This window comes from Vanessa atalanta, chromosome 1 (assembly GCF_905147765.1).
Source record: "Vanessa atalanta chromosome 1, ilVanAtal1.2, whole genome shotgun sequence".
NCBI classification, from domain to species: domain Eukaryota; kingdom Metazoa; phylum Arthropoda; class Insecta; order Lepidoptera; family Nymphalidae; genus Vanessa; species Vanessa atalanta.
Window position 1 is genome coordinate 29,582 of NC_061871.1, and position 21,209 is coordinate 50,790.

Consider the following 21,209-nt stretch of genomic DNA (forward strand, 5'->3'; position numbering starts at 1 on the left):
TGTTTAACTGTAAATTATTCAAATATGTATTTAGATAATTAAAAAGATAATATAATATTATTATTTGAATATATGATTACTTTAAAATTATATGATATAATAAAAAGTAATTAATTATATATTATCAGTTAAGGTAATAAGGCAATTAATTTGGACAAAGTAAGGGAATTTTATGTGATCTTTTATATTATTTTATATCAGTTACTAAATGTATACAATGTGAGTCACATATAATGTTTTTAATTATTTCTTATTTTCTTTTATTAAATATGTATGTATTAAATTATTTGCTTATTTGCTTGTCAACTGATTCAAACAATATTATAGGCTTAGTGTATACTGAACACAAGGATTACAGCTTACAAAATAAGCTGAATCCTATGCACAGCACAGATATTGTGAAGAACTATCTGAGGACTATGTTAAAATCTTCAACTTTGCTCCCAGCTAATTGTCGAGCAAAGTGAGACAGTAATCACGCCAAAGGGGAAGACAGATGTTGTCCACAACATGTAAGCCTTGCTCGAATCAGGTTTATAACGTATAAAAATGACTATATAAAACTTTAAAACAAAATACTCCCCGGGTTTACGTATAAAATTTCAAGTCAAGCGGCCGTTAGAGTATGACAGTCGACTCGATTCTTCTTTTGTTTAGATATAGTGGCGTAGCTGCGTTACAAACACTATGGACACTATTTTTAAGAATTGTAACCCAGAATTTCTACACCAATTATTATTAAAACACTTAAAACTAAATAATTTAAAAAATTTAAAATAAATTCAAATTTGACATGTCACCCAGAGCAGTGTTACCATGATTAACGAAACTAAGCACTTAATCAAATGTTTTGTTCAGTTATAAGTAGTCTTTTTTAATTATAATCATAATGCACTTTACCGTTAGGATGCGCAAGCAAGTGCGGTCGGGGAGGCGGCGCCGCGAGTTCGAGCGGGTCGCGTGTGAACGAACGCAGATGCAGCGCGCACGAACGCACGCCCGCGTCGGGGCCCGCCGGCGCGCCCGCGCCGCACTCGCGCGACGTCGCGCCCGAGGACATGCTGAATGTCGCGTATGGGCTAATCTCGTGTAGATCCCCTGATAGGTATTGTCAAATAAAAATCATTAACTGTTAAAATTTGATTCGGTCAGAGTAATAAATATATTTAAAAAATAAGTGCTTGTTAAAACATCAGCATTGCAGCAAGCTTAAACGATGTATGATAGTTATTGGCGAGTCCAAACGCTTTCAAAGAGTCATGTTATTCATCAATATTTTTACCATCGGGTGGGGTTATCGTTTTTCCATTCGTGTGCGTGGGCTGTGCCACGTACAGCGGTTGATGGTGTCCTTCGTGAGGTGGATGCGCGTGGTGAGTTCGACTGGCGCGGCGACGGCAGGCGAGCAGTGCAGCGGCAGCAAGCAGAGCGCTGAGCGCGACGCCGAGCAGCGCCGCCGCCGCGCCCGCGCCGCCCTGCCACCACGAACCCGCTACTGTGACGTCGTCAGCTCCGTCTGCTGCACTCATTCTTGCCTCTAGGGGTAGTTCTATTGGCTCACCGATGCGTTCTATATTCATTTTTGTGTACATTAGTGAACGAAATTGGGGAAATTAAATATTAGCATTTCTATAAAAATAGTTACTCGACCTCCATTCATTGTGTGTGTCGCCGCTTTGTACAGGGCGGGAGTATCACCGGCTGGGGAATGTGCCAAGACACGTATTTCATACCACGTGCCCGGTTCCAAATTCGATGCCTGTGGGGATGTATCGGTGAGTATAAACCATTTAATGGAAATATTTTTATTAGGTATGGAGTGTAGTCAATAATTTTATCAAAGTACCTCTGCGATTTCTCCATCAGTGGGGAGGTCGGACCAAGCCCCGCCACTGGCAGGTCGCAGTGCGAGTGTGAAACGCGCCACAGCACACCGACCGCCCCACGCGAGGAGAGCGATTCGCAGAGCGGTACTGTTGGACCAAATACATTCCTTGCCCACCGGTGCCTTCGCCTCTACGAATTTTAAACATTTTCTTTAGAATATGTCGAAGAAGGTAGGTAGATACGTAATGAAAGGAAAACATTCGAAAATTATCATAAGATATTTCTTTCTTTATCTATATCTATATTTATATTACAATCATAACAAGTTGGCGAAATAAATAAACAATCACGGATGACTAACTGTCGCCTCGTGTGCGCAATGTCACGGCGCGCGAGTGTGGTGATGCTCCGACCGCATTGTGGGCTCGCATCGCCACGTGATAAGGAGCCCCACACGCGAGGCCGCGAAGTGCTGCGCCGCGAGCTTCCCCACCGACGCGCCACCATCGTGCACTTGCGGCAATGTTCCCATTCAATAAACTTTCACTTCGAGGTTCACCACTTTCCCATCCTCGCCACCACCAAACTGTGTATCCTGACCGGTAAGGAATTATAGCTAAAGCGTTTTAATCGGTAAATGTACCATGTAAAAATACGTTCTATTCAGAACGATTCGTGTACACTTTAATGATAGATCTTCTTGTTTTAGTGTGAAAGGAAAATGACACATGACGGAGTAGCTACGGTCACCGTATGAAAAAACCTAGAGTGTAAGCCTCATTATTAAGTAAATCCAAGTAAAATTTATATCTTAGTCTCAGATAGACACACGCACATACACAAAATCAAAATATACACTTTTAAATCGTCATTTAACAAACTACAACTAAATACAACTTTTTTACAATTAATTTATGAAACGGCAAAGTAAAAAATGTCTGCGAAAATATATTACACATAAAAAAACCTATTATAAATAAAAAAAAACTTTACTTTTGGTATCAATCTGCATTTTCTTTAGTTTTTCATACTTTATTTATTCGTATGGATAAGCAGACACCCGGTAACGAGGTTGGGGGGTATTACCGGGCATATAACATGTTTTTAACACGCTTATATTAACTTCACTTGTACTTTTAGCTACACATGTATGTAATAAAATCTTGGAATCTTAATTTGACTCATTTCCCGGTCTTCAATTAGGATGAAATTTTGCAAAAGCTCTGAGTTATGACGACAATACATGACTAGCTAAGAAACGTCATTATAAATCCAATATGGCGGCCTCCTGAAGATGGCGGACTGGCTATTGGAAATGCACCCCCATTATATGGATATCAAATGAAAGGGTTTGCTTTTGTAATTTTTAGTGCGTGCTAAAAGCGTGTTTTTTAGTTTTTTAAACTATTATTTTAATTATTTCATCTAAGCAATGAGTTTTTTTTTTGTTTTTCTATACAACTTACATTTTTAATTTACTCATAATAATATTCATGTGTCAACAGGCCTCATGACGATAACTATTTGGCTCGATTAAAAAGATTCCCGTAAAAAAAAAGGAGCCCGTCAGGTAAAAAGATGAAATAAAAATATTTAACATTTTTATATCAACAAATAATAATCTAACGATTTTTTTACAATCAGAGTTGTTTGTTCTTTTGTTTAATGCAATAAACATATTGCAAAAGATATTTTACCGAGAACAGGAGCGCCACCGTCGTGCGGTGGATCCCATGCTAAGTGCAGAGCGTGTGTATCGGCTCGGGAAAGACGTGGCGCAGGCGCCGCCGGAGGACGAATCACGCGCAGTGCGAACACCGTGGTGTCTCCGCCGGCCGCGTTACGTACTGAGCACGAGTAGTTCAAAGCCGACAGTTGCTCCACCTCTGTCAGCAAAATATACACAAGGAGCGGTTTGATACGAAACTGTTACAAGCAAAATTTTAAATTAAATACTGCCTCGATACTATGACATCGTCCGCAATATCGCGGTAGTGCGTAGTGTGTCTTTACTTACTGTGGATAATTAAGTCTCCTGTATCAGTAACAGTATGTGCGTGTGGTAGCGGCACCCACCGCCTTGTTATCGGAGGGGCGCCCAGCGCAGAGCAACGTAGCCGCAGGCGCGAGCCTATCGCGGCTGTCACTAGACGACCGAGTGATGAGATCCGCGCTGACACTGTTTAAAAGTAAGTTATTGTATATGTGCATGCATTTTTCTATGTGTAAACGAAATATTTGTGTTTGCTTAAGAGGGTGTATTAATAATTTACTGAGTTGCGTGGGCGCCGCGCTGACTGCGCGACTGGGCGGCCCGGCTCCTGCGGCTGTAGAGGCGCGTATCCAAAACTCGTATACGGCGCGTTCACGTAGTCCACGCAGTTCGTGCCATATCTCGTTTTCGCCCTCTGCACTGTCGTCGACGGCTTCCACTCGCTGAGACCACTCTCCTCCCACTCTTCGTTCACAAAAATGCTGTTAAATTGATGAGTAATTCAAAAACAACAATGCCCTAATAAGGGACTTTTTGATAAATCTCGTACTTGCCAAGTTCCCTCGTGTAGAGAGTGTAGTGTGTGAGTTGACCGCCGCGCTCAGCCGGTGCTATCCACGATACGCGCACGGCGTCCGGCCCGGCGGGCAACGCTCGTATCAATTCAGGAGCGCTCGGAACTGGGTTGATATAATCAGTTCTTACCAATAAAACTATCGGTGAAAGAAAAATTAAGATTTTTAAAAAAAATACCATCTTCTCTTGTGAGGCAATGTACGGGCGGCGAGGGTGGTCCCGCGCCACGGTCTGAGCGCGCGCGCACGCTCACCGAGTAGTTTGTGGCAGCGCGTAATCCTTGCAGGACCGCTTCTCCAACGGCCGCCGCACGCGCCGCTTCCGAGCCGACGGCACCGCTCCATGCTACATGCATTGACTAAACATTTTAGCAATGCTCATTTTAAAAACAAAAATGTATGTGTGAAAACTAACTCTGTGAGAAATGCAGCGGTGCGTAATGCAGATCATAGCCGCGTATTGCTTGTGCGTGTGACTGCGACGGCGGCAGCCAGCGAACTCGCAGCGACCTTGCTGACAGCGCCTCGCATGTCACGGCGCTCGGCGGCTCCTCTGGCACTGGCCGTTATTTATGATTTATTTCAAATCAAGAGCGTTACACAATCTTAAGGTATAACATAATTTATCTGCACTTAAATACCACATCGGACTATAATAATAATTACAACAATGTGAATGCTTAAAGGTGACCAAAATAAAAATATACTTATTTCACGTAGGATTTAATTAAACGTAAAGCTACCGTCGGCTCGGAATGCAGATTTTAGGGAAAAGAATCAACAAGAAAATCAGTATTTATACTGATATAATAACAAAAAAACAAGTGGTGCGTTTTGAATGACGCATTAGCACAGAGTAAGTAAGTGAATAGATCCGCTGGCAAACGAGCATGTCTCATTTCACCCTTACTAAATTGGAACGGAAGAAGCGGTTTAATGTAAAAGTATAAGTTGTAGTTGTAGCGTATTAACCTCCATCTGCAGTAGTGGCGTAAGCGATAGAAGAAGCCGGACCAGGACCGGCACGGTTAAAGGCGCGCGCTGATACAGCATAGCGCGCAAACTGTCGCAGACCGCCCAGAGTGAGTTCGGCGCTACTCCAGCCGCGAGCAACGGCCGTGCCGGCGCGGGCGCCGTCGTCGCGTCCTCCCTCGTACTCACTCTCCTCTTCGACACGACCTACTTCACGCCACGATAACGCATAACCTAACAGCTCGCCGTTCCAACCGTCTTGCGCTGGAGCCTAGTTTTAACAATTAAACCAGGTAGAGCAATTCTATTGCTTTAGGTTAGTACACCAAAGTAATATGTCAGGTTAGCGACAGCTACTTACCGACCACGACACGTGTAACTCCCCAGTGTTGATGGGCCTGATGCGGATATTTTGTGGTGAGACTGTCGGAGCTGCAATAAATCGGACATTGTTTTTTGGTTTTAAATTACTTGTGTTTTTATATTAATATAATATATATATAAATCTTACCTTCTTCGAGAGTTGTAAAGAGCAGGGCATCAGAATGTGGCGACTGTCCGACGTGGTTCGTAGCGACTATTCTCAATGAGTAGGCGGCCGCGGGTCGTAGACCTTCCAGTCGTGCACTCAGTAAGTTAAATCCTTCTTCGTCGAACCTTGTGTTTATTTTAAAGGAAACCGAATAATCGTTTTTACTTTATTCTAGAGTGAATTTTTATATAGACTAACTACCCGCAAAAATAATAAAAGCTAACCTAAGGCCAAAAGCTGAAGAGCTCAATAGATATAATACTTGGGTCTTAATCAGACAACCTTCGGCACGGCCAAGTTAGGTTGTTGGTTAGGAGTGCCGTCGTCAAGAAACCGCCACGCGGTGGATACATTTCTGTCACATATTTATATCATACTCTAACCCGGTCGGAGGTCCTTTATATGAGAGGATAATTTAAAATATTTAAGGATTGCTACTAGTGATCTACTGTCTGTCCTTATTATTAAAAAAATAATTGAAATCAGAAAAATGTAATGGATATTCATATATTAATAATATTGTTAATAATATGAATGTATTGTTTGTTATTGTTAATAATATGTTTTTTATTTAATTATCTATTCACCTTTCATTTTCCATTGAATCGAGGGTTAGATTATAGTGGTGCGTGTTATGCTCGGGCGCGGGTAGTGCATGCAGCGGCGTGCAGAGTGCGGCGAAGTGAGTGCGCGGGGCGGGGTGGGCGGCCCACCGCACGCGAACCCACCGAGAACCCGCACCCCAAAGCTGCAGCGATCGAGGTACATCGGGCGGCTCTATGCATATTTATTGTTTTTTTGTGATAAACAAATGAAGGTTTAAACAAAGACACTTCCGCTGTCTGTCTGTCCCTGCTTAAAACTTCGCAATGGATTTTGTTGCGGTTTTTTTTTAATAGATAGATTGATTCAAGAGGAAGGTTTATATGTATAATATAGAAGAAAAATACTGATAATTTTTGAGGTTTCTAATGTGATGTCGTAAATAAACACATTTTTTGCGCTTCCGTTGCAAACGCTGGCGGAACCCTACGAGATCAAAATAATGTACCACAGTATTGTACACCTTTAAAGGCTTATCCAATTAAGCACCTTAAATACATTGTGCATTTGTTATAGATTAATATGGCCTTTTAAAGTGTGTAATTAAATGAATATTTACGAAGATATTACAGATTGTTACCAGGGTTTCCGTGCTTCGCATAGTGGTTAACACTACCCGATTCATATTATACATGTTAAATTTATTATAGGACTGTTTCAATTCTTTTGTAACAGTACCTACATGCCAATTCATTTTAAACGACTTCAAAAAAAGAAATGTCGTGGTGATTGCGACACCAGAGGACGACGAACCTTTATTATCAGCATCGGTGCAAGCGCAGGATGATGATTATGTGCGCAAATATTTCGCTTTATCTCTAACATACACATATACATACATAACAGAGATAGATGCTAATATCCCTTCCATTTACATTCATACATTTATTCATTCTTGTGCCGATTTAGAGCTATCAAAACTAAATGAAGGTAAAAAAAAATTTAATGTCTTGAGGAAAGTGTGAGATTTGCGTAAGACTACGCGATACTACATGTATTCCTATTTAATATCTTCGGACGAAACTATCGTATAATTATGATAGAACTTCACATAGGTAAGTTTGTTTAACCATAATTATTTCCGACGTGCGAAACAAATATTTTGTAACGTTAACATGACCGTTACTTCTTCCCATTAGTATATTAACGTGTTAGGGACCAGTTCGAAATTGCTAGTATTTTCATCGTTACTTTGTTACCTTCGACGTGTAAGAACATGAGTAGATCGCTGCGGCCGTATTGGTTGCGCGCATGGCAACGGTACTCGCCGGCGTCATGACGCTCCGCCGCGCGCAGTTGCAGGGAGGATCGCACGCCCTCGCTTGTGCGTACTTCTGATATTGTCCATCTATGAGATGTGATCATGGTACATGATGTTACTCGTTTACTTTCTTCTTTATAATTTTATTTTAGGCATGGCATGAAAATCCTAACTATATTTTTAAAATAAAACTACCTGTACGAGTCAAGATCAAGCTTATTGCCTCGATGAGTCCAGTGTACTACAAGCGGAGAATCCCCAAGAGCCAGGCAAGTGAGAACGACGCTGCGTCCTCGCACGCTGGTCATGTTTCGTACAGTTTCGCTCGAAAGACCAAAGTGTGCTGGTTCTGAGAGCAATATTTGCTTTAAAAAGAAAACGGCATGTAACTCAAATATGAATATATTTAACGACTTCCGATGTGTCTCACCATGTATGGTCACATTGACATGTTTGACTAGAGGTGGTCCCACACCGTTGTCTGCAGTACATCGGTACAGTCCCTGATGTGAACGAGCTGCTGACCTAGCAGCTATAGCACTACTACCCATGGCTGCACGTCCATTGCTCACTTCTCGGGGTACATTCGCCAATCCACTGGTAGGCTTAAATTGATCCCCTTCCGGGCCCCATTCTGAACCTGCGACTTCCCACCGATCCGAATTTTCAATTCCATTTATTCCGTCACCTACATAAAGATAAATTCAGTAAATTATATAAATTGACCTTGAACATATTACCCAACTAACAATTATTTTAAAAGTCTTACCTATTCTTCTGTACCAAGTTACGACTGGTGTAGGGTAACCTTTAGCGATACATTCCAATAGTAATGGAGCTCCTAAAAGAACAGCAGAGTCTAATGGTTCCGTAATCCATGTAGGTGCAACTGTACCAGGAAAAATAAGAATATTGAAAATATATTTTTGACTTAAATTATAATATGCATGAATGTAACGTAGCTACGAAAAAGTGTAAAAGCTAATCACATTCTGTTCTACAAGCTGTGGTACAAGAGCGTGACCTTTTACGCTAAGAGTTGCAGTATAGTTGACAGTAGCGGCGTGGTTGGACACGCGGCATGTGTAGGCGCCGCTGTGCCGAGCCGACAGCTCCGGAAACATGAGGAGGGAGAACTCGTTTAAGCTCTTCTCCTCTATCTGGACAAATAGTCACTCGATAACTTTCCTCGATTATTCGATAGCTTTAGTAATTTAGGGATTTTATTAAATAAAGTAGTTTTTTTTTTCAAATACAATACCTGGAGATTTGGTGGAACAGGAGAACCATCTTTAAGCCAGGCGAAGTACACTGGCTTATCTCCTGATGAAACTCCACAGAGCACCTGCACCGAACTACCTTCAGTAAGTTCTGACGAGAACATGAATGGTGAAATCTTCGGTGGATCTAGAAAATATATTGATTTATGTCCAAAAATCACTGATAAACCAGATTCTAAAGACAGCCGAAAACTTTCTTGGAGAGATGTTTATACTATTACGAGAGGAAAAAGGTCAAAAATTTAATGCCCTCTATTAACAATTAAAAAATTAAGAAAACGTGCAACCTCAATCTTAATGCACTCAAATTGGTTATGAAATATAACATTATTAAAAATCAGATTTAATTTGTAGGTCTGTAGTAGATTGCGTTGTCACTGTCACTTAAATAGTGCAAACAAAATTATTAATTCAGTACAGTCGACTGCTTGGAAATGGTTTAAAATACAGTAAGAAAAATTAAATCTAAAATGTTATAAAAAAATACCGAGTTTGATTATTTAAGAACTCATTCTTGGTATTGATTGTTCTATACAAATAGTACCATAATAAATATTTTCTTTATTTTCTACACTTCTGGCGAGTGAATAGTGTGTTTTGCACTCGAATTTTTACTTGAACTAAAAATAATATTGATTAAATGAAAGTCCCAAATTAAATTACAATACGTCACATTAAGTGTTTGCATCACTTTAATTACAGATAAGACAGTTATTAAATAAAAGAAATCGAGCCCGTTGGGATAAGTTAGTGATGTAAAGAATAAAACCCGTGCACGTCGAAAAGAACTCAAGAACAGCCGAAAATATTGCTGTTGTAGACGAAAGTGTTGAAGAAAACCCAGATTTATCGCATTACGCATTCCACAAACGTCATTACACCGTAGTTTGCATGAAAATTTAGTTCTTAGGTCTTATAAAGTCCAGTTAATACAAGAACTCAAGCCGGCCAATCATCAACAATGTCGTGTCTTTGCTAATAGGGTTGTTGACATGCATGAAAATGATCCGGAATTCCATTGTAAAATCATCTTGAGTGATGAGGCCCATTTCCACCTCGATGGCTTCATCAACAAGCAAAATTGTCGGATATGGGGCTCAGAAAATCCAAGAGTTATTGTTGAAAAGCCTCTTTATCCTCAACGTGTGGCGGTTTGGTGCGGTTTATGGTCCCGTGGAGTCATTAAGCCTTACTTTTTCAAAAATGAAGCTGGAGCAACAGTAACGGTGACTGGATTGCGCTATCGAGAGATGATTAACGATTTTTTATGGCCGGAATCGGATGGTATTGATCTGGACAACATTTATTTTCAACAAGACGGCGCTACGTGCCACACAAGCAACGAAACCATTGAACTTTTACTGGAAAAGTTTCCGGACCGTATCTTTCTCTCTCAGAGGTGATCACAATTGGCCACCGAGAGCTTGTGATTTAACACCTTGCGACTTCTTCCTTTGAGACCACGTGAAAGAGAAGGTCTTCGGTTATGGAAAATTTCATAAAAAGGATATTGCCCTGTAAGCGTGGTCATGGTTGCCATTTGCCTGATGTTATTTTCCACTATTAACGGCACACATTCCTATTTATAATTAAATAAACATCCGATCATTGATATTAAAAAATTGCATTTTTCTTTGAATATCAAAATAACACCTCTTATTGGAAAACCCTTAACTTAATATAAACTACAAACAACCGAACGTTTTAAATTTATAGTTTAATCTTATTATATTAAAAAGTTACGATGTATTTGTCTAACTGCGTTATATATTATACGATATAACACGTACTGCCATTAGGAATTAAAGCATAAACTTTTTTGTAGTTGCGAAAACGCGACAGAGCTACATATCGCTAGCCGTGTGCACTGAAAACTGGACTCGCCTAAAAGTAAGCGATTTTTTTTGAATAAGAGAGATTCGGGGTATAAACATAAAATCGTTTACGCCGTACCCATTTAGGGATTCTTTATTTATTTTTAAACGTAAAGGGATGATTTAACGAACTGGAACTCCTTAAAAAGGTTTTATACACATCAGCCTTGGTTCCATAACATTCCGATTTTAATAAAACAAATACTATAGGTATGTTACCAAAATTTGTGTACATTCTACGGGCGAGCCCAATATATAAATATCCTAGTCTTACCAATCAAACCGATGCCATCCTTAAAAAAACTTTAGAAAAAATAAAAATTTATCTCTTGATGAGTATTCTTGAACTCAAGCTACACTTCCCATTCCATTTGGTGGCATCGGCGGGAGGGAAATTTCAATTTGTTGCCCTTCCGGCCTTTCTTTCTTCTGTACATAGCATTTCAGGCCTTTGTTCACAACTATTAAAACCAAAAACAGTCAAAATCACAAATGTTACTGAGGCGATAGAGACCTGGAAGGTAAAGTGCCTTCCCTATGGAAGTTACAAAACAAAAACTTTGGGATTCACCATTGGTCAACGTTACACTATACAGCTTGACAAAAAAATTAACAAGTCCCCAAAACCGTGCCAGGCTTCGTCAACGAAAGAGTCAAGTCAATGGTTGAATTTTTTTTAAGTTCAAGTTGATTATGATATATAATATTTAATGAATGTTTCCGCATATCAATTGATCTCCGACTGGGAACACCGCTGTGCTCTGAGCACATATGCTCGTGTGGAAAGGAGATGGACTCTTTCGGTTTACATGGTCTCTCTTGCCTAAGGAGTTCAAGCAGGCTTTTCCGCCACGGTTCTCTTAATGACAAAATAAAAAGGGCTCTTGCCACCATCGACGTTCCTGCTCTTTCTGAGCCTCGTGGAATTAGTCGTGATGATGGTAAGAGACCCGATGGATTAACATGGTTCCCTGGGAACAAGGACGGGCCATTGTGTGGGACGCTACATGCGTTGACACGTTGGCCCCGTCTCATATCCGAGAGACAATGTTAAGAGCCGGTGCCGTTGCGGAAAAATATGAAGAAAAAAAAAAGATTAAATTATTCGTGTCTTATGTCAAATTACTTTTTTGTCCCATTTGCTGTCGAAATACTTGCCCTTGGAGTAGTGGTGCAAAAAACTTCATCAAAAGTATAACACCTCGCCTTATTGCCTCTACTGGTGACAGGACATGGTTCGTTTTTAGCCCAGAGGATCGGAATTGCGATTCAACTGGGACATGCTGCTCAAGATTTATACAGTAACTATTATTAATTCATATTTGTTACATCTATTACAAAAAAAATAATATTTTACTCCATATAGGTATACAGTAGGTAGGTATCCAAATCGGTTAAGCCGATTCTCAGATTATCTGTAAAAAACGAATGCATAAACAGACAAAAATTCTAAAAATCATATTTATATGATCTATTGCGTTAATTGATTACCCCAGAAAATGTTTTTCTCAAATATCTTTCATGTACGATTTTGTGATATGTATATAATAATATAATATAGGAAAAAACTAAAGAAAAGGCGTTAACGTGAAGTTTATAATTTTTGAAATGATAGCCGAAAAGTGATCGGTAAGCCTTTTTCTAAAAACTATTTTAATGTTGTGAAATATTTAGATTTCGTATAGATTTTTATATTTCATGATATTGAGTACATAATTGATTGATTGGATTGATTTGAAATCCGAGACGAGTTTTAATTACAAATTAAGTATGGTGACCTCTACCCAATAACAACACGCTACCAAATCGGCCTGGGTGCTATTCATCGTTTGTTTCAACGAGTTGATCTAGTTTTACTCTCTTCCGTAGGCGATGTACCTCATATTTTGTTAAATTAGTAATATTCTAACGCGCGTCAATGTATTATTGACAGGACGCTTTCATCAGATTTAGTAGGTGTGTTTCCTGATATTTAGTTAGTCTAATATGGTCTAAGGTCTTGTATAGTTTATTGAGCACGTGTTAATTTAAGATCAATATTTTAAAAGTGTCAACTACTTTGCGTGAGGATTCAACGATAAGATCATCGCGCTGGGATAACCATTTTATCAACTGTGCAATTTTAATACCAACAAATCATTAAATGCATCTCTCGGAACAGTCACCTACTCAATTAATAAATGTCCTAGTGGTATGGATAAATCTTACAGAAGTAAGCAAATTACAACCGAGTTCTTAAACGTTTATATACCTGACATCTTGAATAAACCTGGCTTCTATTTAAAAAGAGTATTAGTATAGATTTACATTATTTAAGTCATTTAGAATATTATTATGCAGGAACTGTAACGTGTCTAGGTATTATAATGTCTAACAATCTCTATAAAATGTTTATTTCGTTTTGTAATATCTATCACAAAGTAAAATTTTTGCTTATTGTGTTTTTCCTCAATCAAATTACTCACATTTCATTATAAGTCACTTTTTTTGGGTATCTTATGGCTAATATTTTTACTAGACTCATAATCAGAACTAAAGCAGATACATCTCTTTATTTGTGTTCGAAAAATATTTAAATATATATGTACATATTATATGTTAGTATATGATGCATAAATATGTCAAATTGCAACAAACAAAGTTATTAAACTGCTTGCGCGTTATAAAGTACTCGGTTTCACTTAAAGTGTTTGGTTTATTCTCCTACTTTCATTTTATTATTGAAATTTGAAAGTTCAAGTATAAAATTATGGTAAGAATTAAATAAATAAAAAATAGAACTAGAAACTTATTAATCAAAGTTATTAATTGTTATTTATTAACTTGCACAAAATTATTTTAAAGGTGCTTGTGTTGTACATTCCTGTGGGTCACAACCATTTAAAAAAAATACTTTCCGCATAGTGTGCCGTCATCACCGTCTCGTCTTGGCAGTCTTAGGATTATTTTTGGAAATGTTTCGAGTGTTTACTCAATTCAAATTATTGCACGGAACATTTAATTTTTTTAAGTTCTTGTGATTTTGGATTTATTGTTCCATTTTATTTTAGATTACAGCTTGGTTAGGAACTATTACATGTATGGTTAAGATGTATCGCCCATATCATTTTTTAATGTAAAGAGAACCAGCATTTTACAAGCTTTTATTTAACTTGCATTGTAGGTATGTACGGATGAAATCTTGTAACTCAATTTAGAAGCAAATATCTTTAACGGATTGAGCTGAAATTTTGTATACATGTTCAGTTTAGATGGCAATGCATGATTAACTGTGACGTCATTCTAAATCCAACATTTTATTAGTTTTTGGCGGAGCAATTATTTTCGTTCCATTTAATTGAACTTCCGCACAGTTAAGCGCACTCCTAAGTGAACTCATGGTCTTTGGCCTCAAAGACCATTAGTTCACTTTTACTCGCTTTATATTTTAGCCCATGACGTTCAGCGTATACTTAACGAACGGCGAAAAGTTTCTTAATACCACCATGTCATCAGCATAACTGACATATATTGTTGACGCTCATTACTATGACATATTCCATATTGCAACCGATAAGGGTGCTACTGAGTGCGACAGACAGGTCGTTGCTGTAAAGGTTAAACAGAATTAGCGAGGACGATCCTCTCGTTCTACCCCACATCGGCCGGGCGCTTCATTTATCGGAATCGGGCGACTATAATTACCGTCACACCAATAAATTAATCCAGTTGGAATGCTCGTTAACATTGTTACGTTTTTGAAAACAAATTTTAAGTAATTTTACGTACTCTCATTGAATTTAAAAACTGATAATGATATAAATTTTACAGCAAAGCTCTAAAAATAAGCGATCACTGGGTTCAAATTTATCTTATATTATATTATTTCTCCTTTACTTTTTTTCATGAGCACTGTGATGGGATACACGCGGATTGGGAGTTGTGTTCAAGTATAATATATTTCTTGTTTCGATTTAAGCAGGTGGTTTGCTGGTATCGCTAAGAGTAAAATATGTTTCAGATTTCGAATAGAAATGTACTATTGTAAAAATAAAGATAATATACATTAGTTATAACTAACTGGTATATTCTGGTGTGATAACTTTACTATCAGTGCAGAGAAGGATGTGGTATATACTACTCACTTCGAACTTGTATTTCAACGTCTCTTGTAGCGGCTGGGCCCGCGGGCGCGGAGACGCTGCACGCGTAGTGGCCTGCGTCGTGCGGTAATGCAGGTGCGAGACGAACAGAGCCGCCGCGAGCCGAGACGCGCCCAGCTCCTCCCAACGCTGCCGCTGCGCCACGTCGCCACCACGATACGGAGCTGGACGTTATTATACAGTTTCTTATTTACGTTTATAAATGAAAAATGAATTAATTTAAATTAAATAAAGTGCATACACATATACAGTTATATTTTGAATAGGAATTATCCTATCAAATGCACCTCTATAGACCTGATCGGATATCCGGCGTAGGGGCAGTGCAGTGTAAGGTTCTCACCGGCGACCGCCCGGACCGTACTCATTGGACGTATCGAAGGTGGGCCTGCAACAATGTCGAGCGATGAGACCTGTACCTCGAGTAGCTGTGTATGCGTGTACGCGGTAACATTAACACACCATAAGCGGACTTACCGTATATGTTGAGTCTCGCAGAATGTTCGACCGCACCAAGTGGGTTCGATGCGTGGCACGTGTAGCGACCACCGTCTGCTGCCGTTGCTGAAGTCAGGTTCAGAATGGACACTACCTCTCCTTGAACAGATGCTTCTTCGCTTATCGAATATCTACATATGTATAATTATGTTATTGTTATTGTTAGATTAGCTAATAATTTAATATAATAGTAAGCAGTAAATTAGACCTGTGATGTGCAAGGTAGTGGTCGAGTGGCTGCCCGTCCAGGAGCCATGTGATCCGAGGGGGGGGCGAGGCGGCCGCAATGCATCGCAGTGCGACGCTGCCGCCCGCGCGTAGCGCTTGTTCAATGAATGTGTACTGCAGTTCCGGCGGCGAGTCTACGAAATACATCGAGAATAAAACCTAAGAGTTACTTAAATCTTACACTTTGCAAAGAACTATCAGAAAAAAATAAGGGTTAAACATTCGTTCATTACACTCTAAGGGTAGCGTACACAAGACTATGTGGACTCGAGGTTAGTTTACTTGGTGGTAGGATTTTGCGACTTCCTAGTAATGTTTATTGACCTTAAGAAGTGGTACAGTATCAGCAGACGCCTACCAATCTGGTAGACAGGTCAGGGTTATGGGTATTTTGTATATTATATCGTACTCATTTTGTGTGTGAGGCGTATGTGTATGTTTATTACGTAATAGGTAACAAACGAATGGAAATGGACTACCAACGCCCACAGAAATGTGTATAACCGGGGAGCTTAATGACAGTTGGGGAATATAAAGACGCTTTGCTTTAAGGTTCTCAAGTCAACAGATATGAATCTGTTCAGAAGAAGTACCAGCGATAGTTGGACCTCAGAAACCAAAGAGTTGTGGTACGAGACAGAAAATGCCTTAAAAATCACACTGTTGCTGATCTTCGGACATTGAGATGGTGTTAATGGAATTTGCTATTCTGGAAGTAATCCAAATAGTAGCTCGATACATTCCTTGTGAAAAAAACGATAAAATATACAGAGTAATCCCACATCATTCGCAGAGCCAAGGGATCGAACCAAAGGTTGAAAAGTCGGAAAGAGATTGATCATCGACTATTCGATCTAAAAATTTACGCAAGCAAAACCGTATGGTATGTGTCCTCTGATATGTAGCTAGTACTACTATTACATATATATGAGTATTAGAAAATTGCTGTTGGAGAAAATGCAGTGTAGGGTTTCTTCATAGTCAAAAGCGTGGAAAACCTTTGCGGTAACGATATGACGTCAGAGCTCGTTAGAAGCATACTTATTCTGAATGAAGAAGTCTCATACGAGTGGTCACATAATCAGAAGCCGCATAGCTCTTGTACAATATTATGCCTATATAGTCATAATTTCAAATAATATTATTAAATTACTTAAAAATATTTGTCATTTTAGTTTTAATAATTTTCTGGGCATCATAATTTTCTTTTTTATAAATATTTGATTAAAAACTAGTTTTTTCTTTAATTATATTAAAACGACATACGATTTTAAACATTACATTATATACAATAAAAATGCGATTATACGTAATTTCTTCTCACCAAAATCTTTTGTCTTACAGCCCGAGTTGGGCCAGAAATGTTTTTCTATCAGTGATTGGGTCAGATCCAACATATCCATCAGATTAGTTTGCACCCTAAGAACGAGGTAATAATAAGTGCACCTGTGCTTGCGCAATTATGAGCCAAAATATTTCGTGCTTCACTCCATTGAAAATAGTCCCCAGAAGGCCGGGCAGGACAGAATAAGTATGTACTTATACGTAAGTCTTCTGAAAATCTTTTAGATTACGTGAATTTTTGAATGTAGTTAAATTATTTAAGTTAAATTAAAAAAAATTATTTTAGTTAAGTTTATTAACTGATGGTAGGGCTTAGTGCGGGCTACTCTGGGGTAGGTATTTCTTATTTATTTACTAACGTACTGCAAAGTATTATGTGTTTTAATTTCAAGAGTGAGCCAATGCCATTAAAAGCATAAGGGAAATGACATCATATGGCGTACTCATGGGATCATCATTTCGTTCGTGACAATCCATACTCGCCACTTGATAGAAATTACGCGCAACGTTTAAACGAATCACGAAGATACTAATTAAATCAGTTATTGCTTATATTAATAGGTATTTAATTAAATAGTGGCTTCTAGAGTCTAAGCTGGAACGTGGCTTACGATACTATGACGTAGGTTAGCGTGTGATCTGACACATTAATCAATCTATCCGCAGGTCGTGGGCCGGATTGTGGTCAATTCGGTCCGAGTCGTTCTCTGTAGCTGCCGTAAGGCGCCTTTGATACTAGTTCTGCCTTTGCGATCCGCGCAACCACAACGCACAATTGCTTAGGGAGGAGTGATGTTTCTCCAGGTTGATTTCGATCTGAAATAGCTAGTATTCAATTAATTGCAATGATTATAATTATGTATTCATTTGATGTTAAGTCCAATGAAATAACTAGCGACTTTAAATAGTTATTGAATGTCAGAGCTCGTAACTCTGTTCTCGTGTGTGCGCTCTTATTATAATCTGAAATTCATTTGATAAATAGCTTTTTGTCAACTTTATTCCATTAATATGATAAATGCGCTGAATCGGGCAATATATCGCAATAAATGCTCTTCGCTGATTGATTCAGCGCCGCCCGAATACTTCGTAGCGATTGATATCTGTCGTCCCCCAGTCCGTATCCATAACAATATATGTGTGTACATACGCTACTCGCGTGTCGCGAATTCACTCTGGTATGTATTAAATAATGTTGTAAGCACATATTAAAATAATATCAATATACTTTGACAAGCACACCGAGCCTTTATTATCGCACGTGTTATTCAACATTGTATAATATCTCTCAACTTCCCTACTGTTCCAAATTGCAGAGTGTAAATAGTAACACCAGAAAAGGATTCAAATTAATACATTATTTATTTGTATACAACCTGAATGATAAATAAATGAAATTTAATTGAATGCTCATAACAGTCATCAATACATATTTGTCCTAAGTCCATCAATTGTACTAAATATATTTAAATTGCTACGAACGCCACGATGAAACCTAAAATTTCTTTACATACTGTTTTATTATTTAGATATTAATTTTATATAAAACTTTGTACAATATAAATTCAAATATTAAAAATATGTTGTTTGGTGGGTTTGTCTGACGTTTAATATTTATGTGTTCCAGGAATCCGATACAATTTTATATCGACCGGCTATTGTTCAGAAACTGAACTTACTTAATTTTAGCAAACGGAAATGTTATTCGGAGTGAAATACCATTCGACGCGGTAATAGCGCCGGAGTGAACTCCAATATTGAAAGTGCACTAGGTTGAGCTATTTATCACTGAATCGGTTAACGTTGTGAAATCCCGATGGTGAGTTATAGTATGTAGTATACATTGTACCTAAAGAAACGGTCGGAGAGCGGAGGACCCAGAGACGATGGGAGAAGGGTGGGCCGGGGAGTTAGCTCCGTACGCTATAAATCTCTTCGGAGCTCGAGTCGCGCGCTATTTGTTAGGCGCCGGGCTCTGTGCTCGGCGCTCGGTCGACGCGACTGAGCTGCGACATTACTTACATCCAACTAACTAATGGACAACCGGACACCGTTGCCTTCCACCAGGCAAAACATTTATCACCTTCTAAAGAGGAAAGCTCAGAACTTAAGTAACAGGCGAGCGAAATGATATTATTTTGCTTGGACTGAAGTCTCACGGTGGACTCTCAGCCGTGGAACAGGTACTCGCAATTGGTATCCTGACTGGGTATCCAATCAAGGTCTGTAAAAATAATGTACTTTCCGTGTTAATAATTTCCGATATAATTTGCTAAGGTTCGCAACACAGAAAGGCACTTATAAATTTAGCCAATTTCCTGCATTTATTTCTATCGTAAGGTCGGGTTGAAGGGTAGGAACGGGTCCATTGATTGGGGTCGCGGGTGATTGACGCACGCGCTTAATTAGTTTCGGGGCACTGCGGCGAGTTAATCATGATCATGCCGATCAGGATAATCTAATTATGCGTCATGTGATCCTTCTTCAGCTTTATTAACTCGCCTGAAATGTGACGTATGTGACTTTACACACCAATCACGGCCTTCGATAGGTCGGGAAAGTTACATAACGCAAAACAATTGTTTAAGTTTAAAAACATTTGAATATATTTAATGCCATAAAATATTTAGTGTACCAGAAGTTTAATTTCAAATTTATAGTCACGTTTAAATATAAAGGTGTCAACTGTGGTAAGTCGTACACTAGCTAATGAAATATTTGGGCACTTTACGTAAGTAATAGTGTAGTATATATTAGACATAGTATGTATGTATGTATGTTTGTTTGTTTGATTTGTTAAGATTATTGATAAACTTACCTCCCAGTCTTATTTCAGCAGCGGCTTGCTCGGTGCGCGTTCCCCGGCGCGCCAGGCACTGGTAGAGGCCGGCGTGCGCGCGTGTGAGGCCGCGCAGGACGAGCGCCGCGCCTGCCGCGCCCGCCAGCACCGTGCCGTCGTGCGCCCAACGCAGTAACGCCTCAGGATCGCTCGCACTGCAGTTAAGTCGCACCGTGCTACCCGCCTCCGCAACCTTTGGTATATTTATAGTACAATTGAAAAAATAACATGAAATTAAAATCGATAAATTGACAATATTTATATATTCCTATATTGGCGAATTTTTAGGTCAACTAATAAGCAATTTCCCAGGTTTCCATCTTTTGGCCAAAGCAATAACTATTGTAACTCACGACTACGGGAGGGTTTACAGTCACTGTAAACGCTTCCTGCACGTCGACGCGCATTTGTGCTGTCGCGTCTCCGAAGACGTTATACGCCTTACACAGCCACGCGCCGCTGACCTCTCGCGAGGCTCTGGTGAAGCACATCGCCGCTCCGCTCGCCCAGAGCCAAATAGAGGATGTCGGCTCCACGGGCTGCAGCCGACCATTCTTTTCGCGATACCATCTATTTGAAAATACTTAAAAATGTATCCTATAATATTGTCCAGTTTCAGAACTACTAAGCAAAATTTCGTAAAATAAAATGTTATTATCTGTCGTATTTCTATCAAGTTGGACTTAATGACGTACGTGTACTGCGGCGGCGGGTACTCGGAGGCGACACAGGGCATGCAAAAGCTGGTGCCCGCGGGGACGCTCACTTCGGTCTCCGTGGCTACTAGTCTTGGAGCTGAGGTTGGCGAGCTGGCTGTAAAATTTCTATTAAATTCTAGACATGTTCGGCTCAAACTATGAATGAGATAATTTGGCAAATATTTAATTTATTTAAGAAAAGAAATGAACTATCGAGATATTGGCCTTGTAAGATAATAATAAATAAACCGTTTCTTACATCGTCAATGCGTCGCCAAGCGCAGGATTGAACTTGTGTCTCTACAGCTTTATTATGTTATAAATTGTATTTCATACGAAAGTAAAAAAATACAAACGTAGAACATTGAGATGAGCGGGTCGCGATCGCTTCGTGAGCGCCGTCAGTGAGTGGCGCGCGAGACAGCTGTAGGCGCCCGCGTCAGCCGGCGACACGTCGCGCACGAGCAGTGCTGACCCCGCCATGAGGTAGCGTGCATCTTACATACAGTATTGATAATTTTATACTTCTTTATTTAAATTAAG

General features: G+C 39.3%; 1 protein-coding gene across 1 annotated transcript in view; it reads right to left on the reverse strand.

Annotated features, from left to right (window-relative positions):
- The window catches only part of LOC125077147 (Down syndrome cell adhesion molecule-like protein Dscam2), a 34,309-nt gene that overhangs the window by 10,737 nt on the left and 2,363 nt on the right, over positions 1–21,209 (reverse strand). The window contains exons 2-30 of the mRNA XM_047688976.1: positions 21,023–21,163; positions 20,664–20,781; positions 20,322–20,538; positions 19,948–20,161; positions 15,766–15,919; positions 15,537–15,688; positions 15,357–15,447; positions 15,042–15,223; positions 9,025–9,170; positions 8,788–8,923; positions 8,533–8,652; positions 8,194–8,451; positions 7,959–8,112; positions 7,702–7,850; positions 6,487–6,676; positions 5,879–6,024; positions 5,729–5,799; positions 5,368–5,638; positions 4,811–4,954; positions 4,574–4,741; positions 4,371–4,500; positions 4,101–4,285; positions 3,845–4,006; positions 3,525–3,713; positions 2,189–2,422; positions 1,847–2,016; positions 1,651–1,759; positions 1,283–1,570; positions 901–1,098 (exon numbers count right to left, since the gene is read on the reverse strand). Coding sequence (XP_047544932.1) covers positions 901–1,098; positions 1,283–1,570; positions 1,651–1,759; positions 1,847–2,016; positions 2,189–2,422; positions 3,525–3,713; positions 3,845–4,006; positions 4,101–4,285; positions 4,371–4,500; positions 4,574–4,741; positions 4,811–4,954; positions 5,368–5,638; positions 5,729–5,799; positions 5,879–6,024; positions 6,487–6,676; positions 7,702–7,850; positions 7,959–8,112; positions 8,194–8,451; positions 8,533–8,652; positions 8,788–8,923; positions 9,025–9,170; positions 15,042–15,223; positions 15,357–15,447; positions 15,537–15,688; positions 15,766–15,919; positions 19,948–20,161; positions 20,322–20,538; positions 20,664–20,781; positions 21,023–21,163 — 4,887 coding nt within the window. The remainder of the gene's footprint in view (positions 1–900; positions 1,099–1,282; positions 1,571–1,650; positions 1,760–1,846; positions 2,017–2,188; positions 2,423–3,524; positions 3,714–3,844; positions 4,007–4,100; positions 4,286–4,370; positions 4,501–4,573; positions 4,742–4,810; positions 4,955–5,367; positions 5,639–5,728; positions 5,800–5,878; positions 6,025–6,486; positions 6,677–7,701; positions 7,851–7,958; positions 8,113–8,193; positions 8,452–8,532; positions 8,653–8,787; positions 8,924–9,024; positions 9,171–15,041; positions 15,224–15,356; positions 15,448–15,536; positions 15,689–15,765; positions 15,920–19,947; positions 20,162–20,321; positions 20,539–20,663; positions 20,782–21,022; positions 21,164–21,209) is intronic.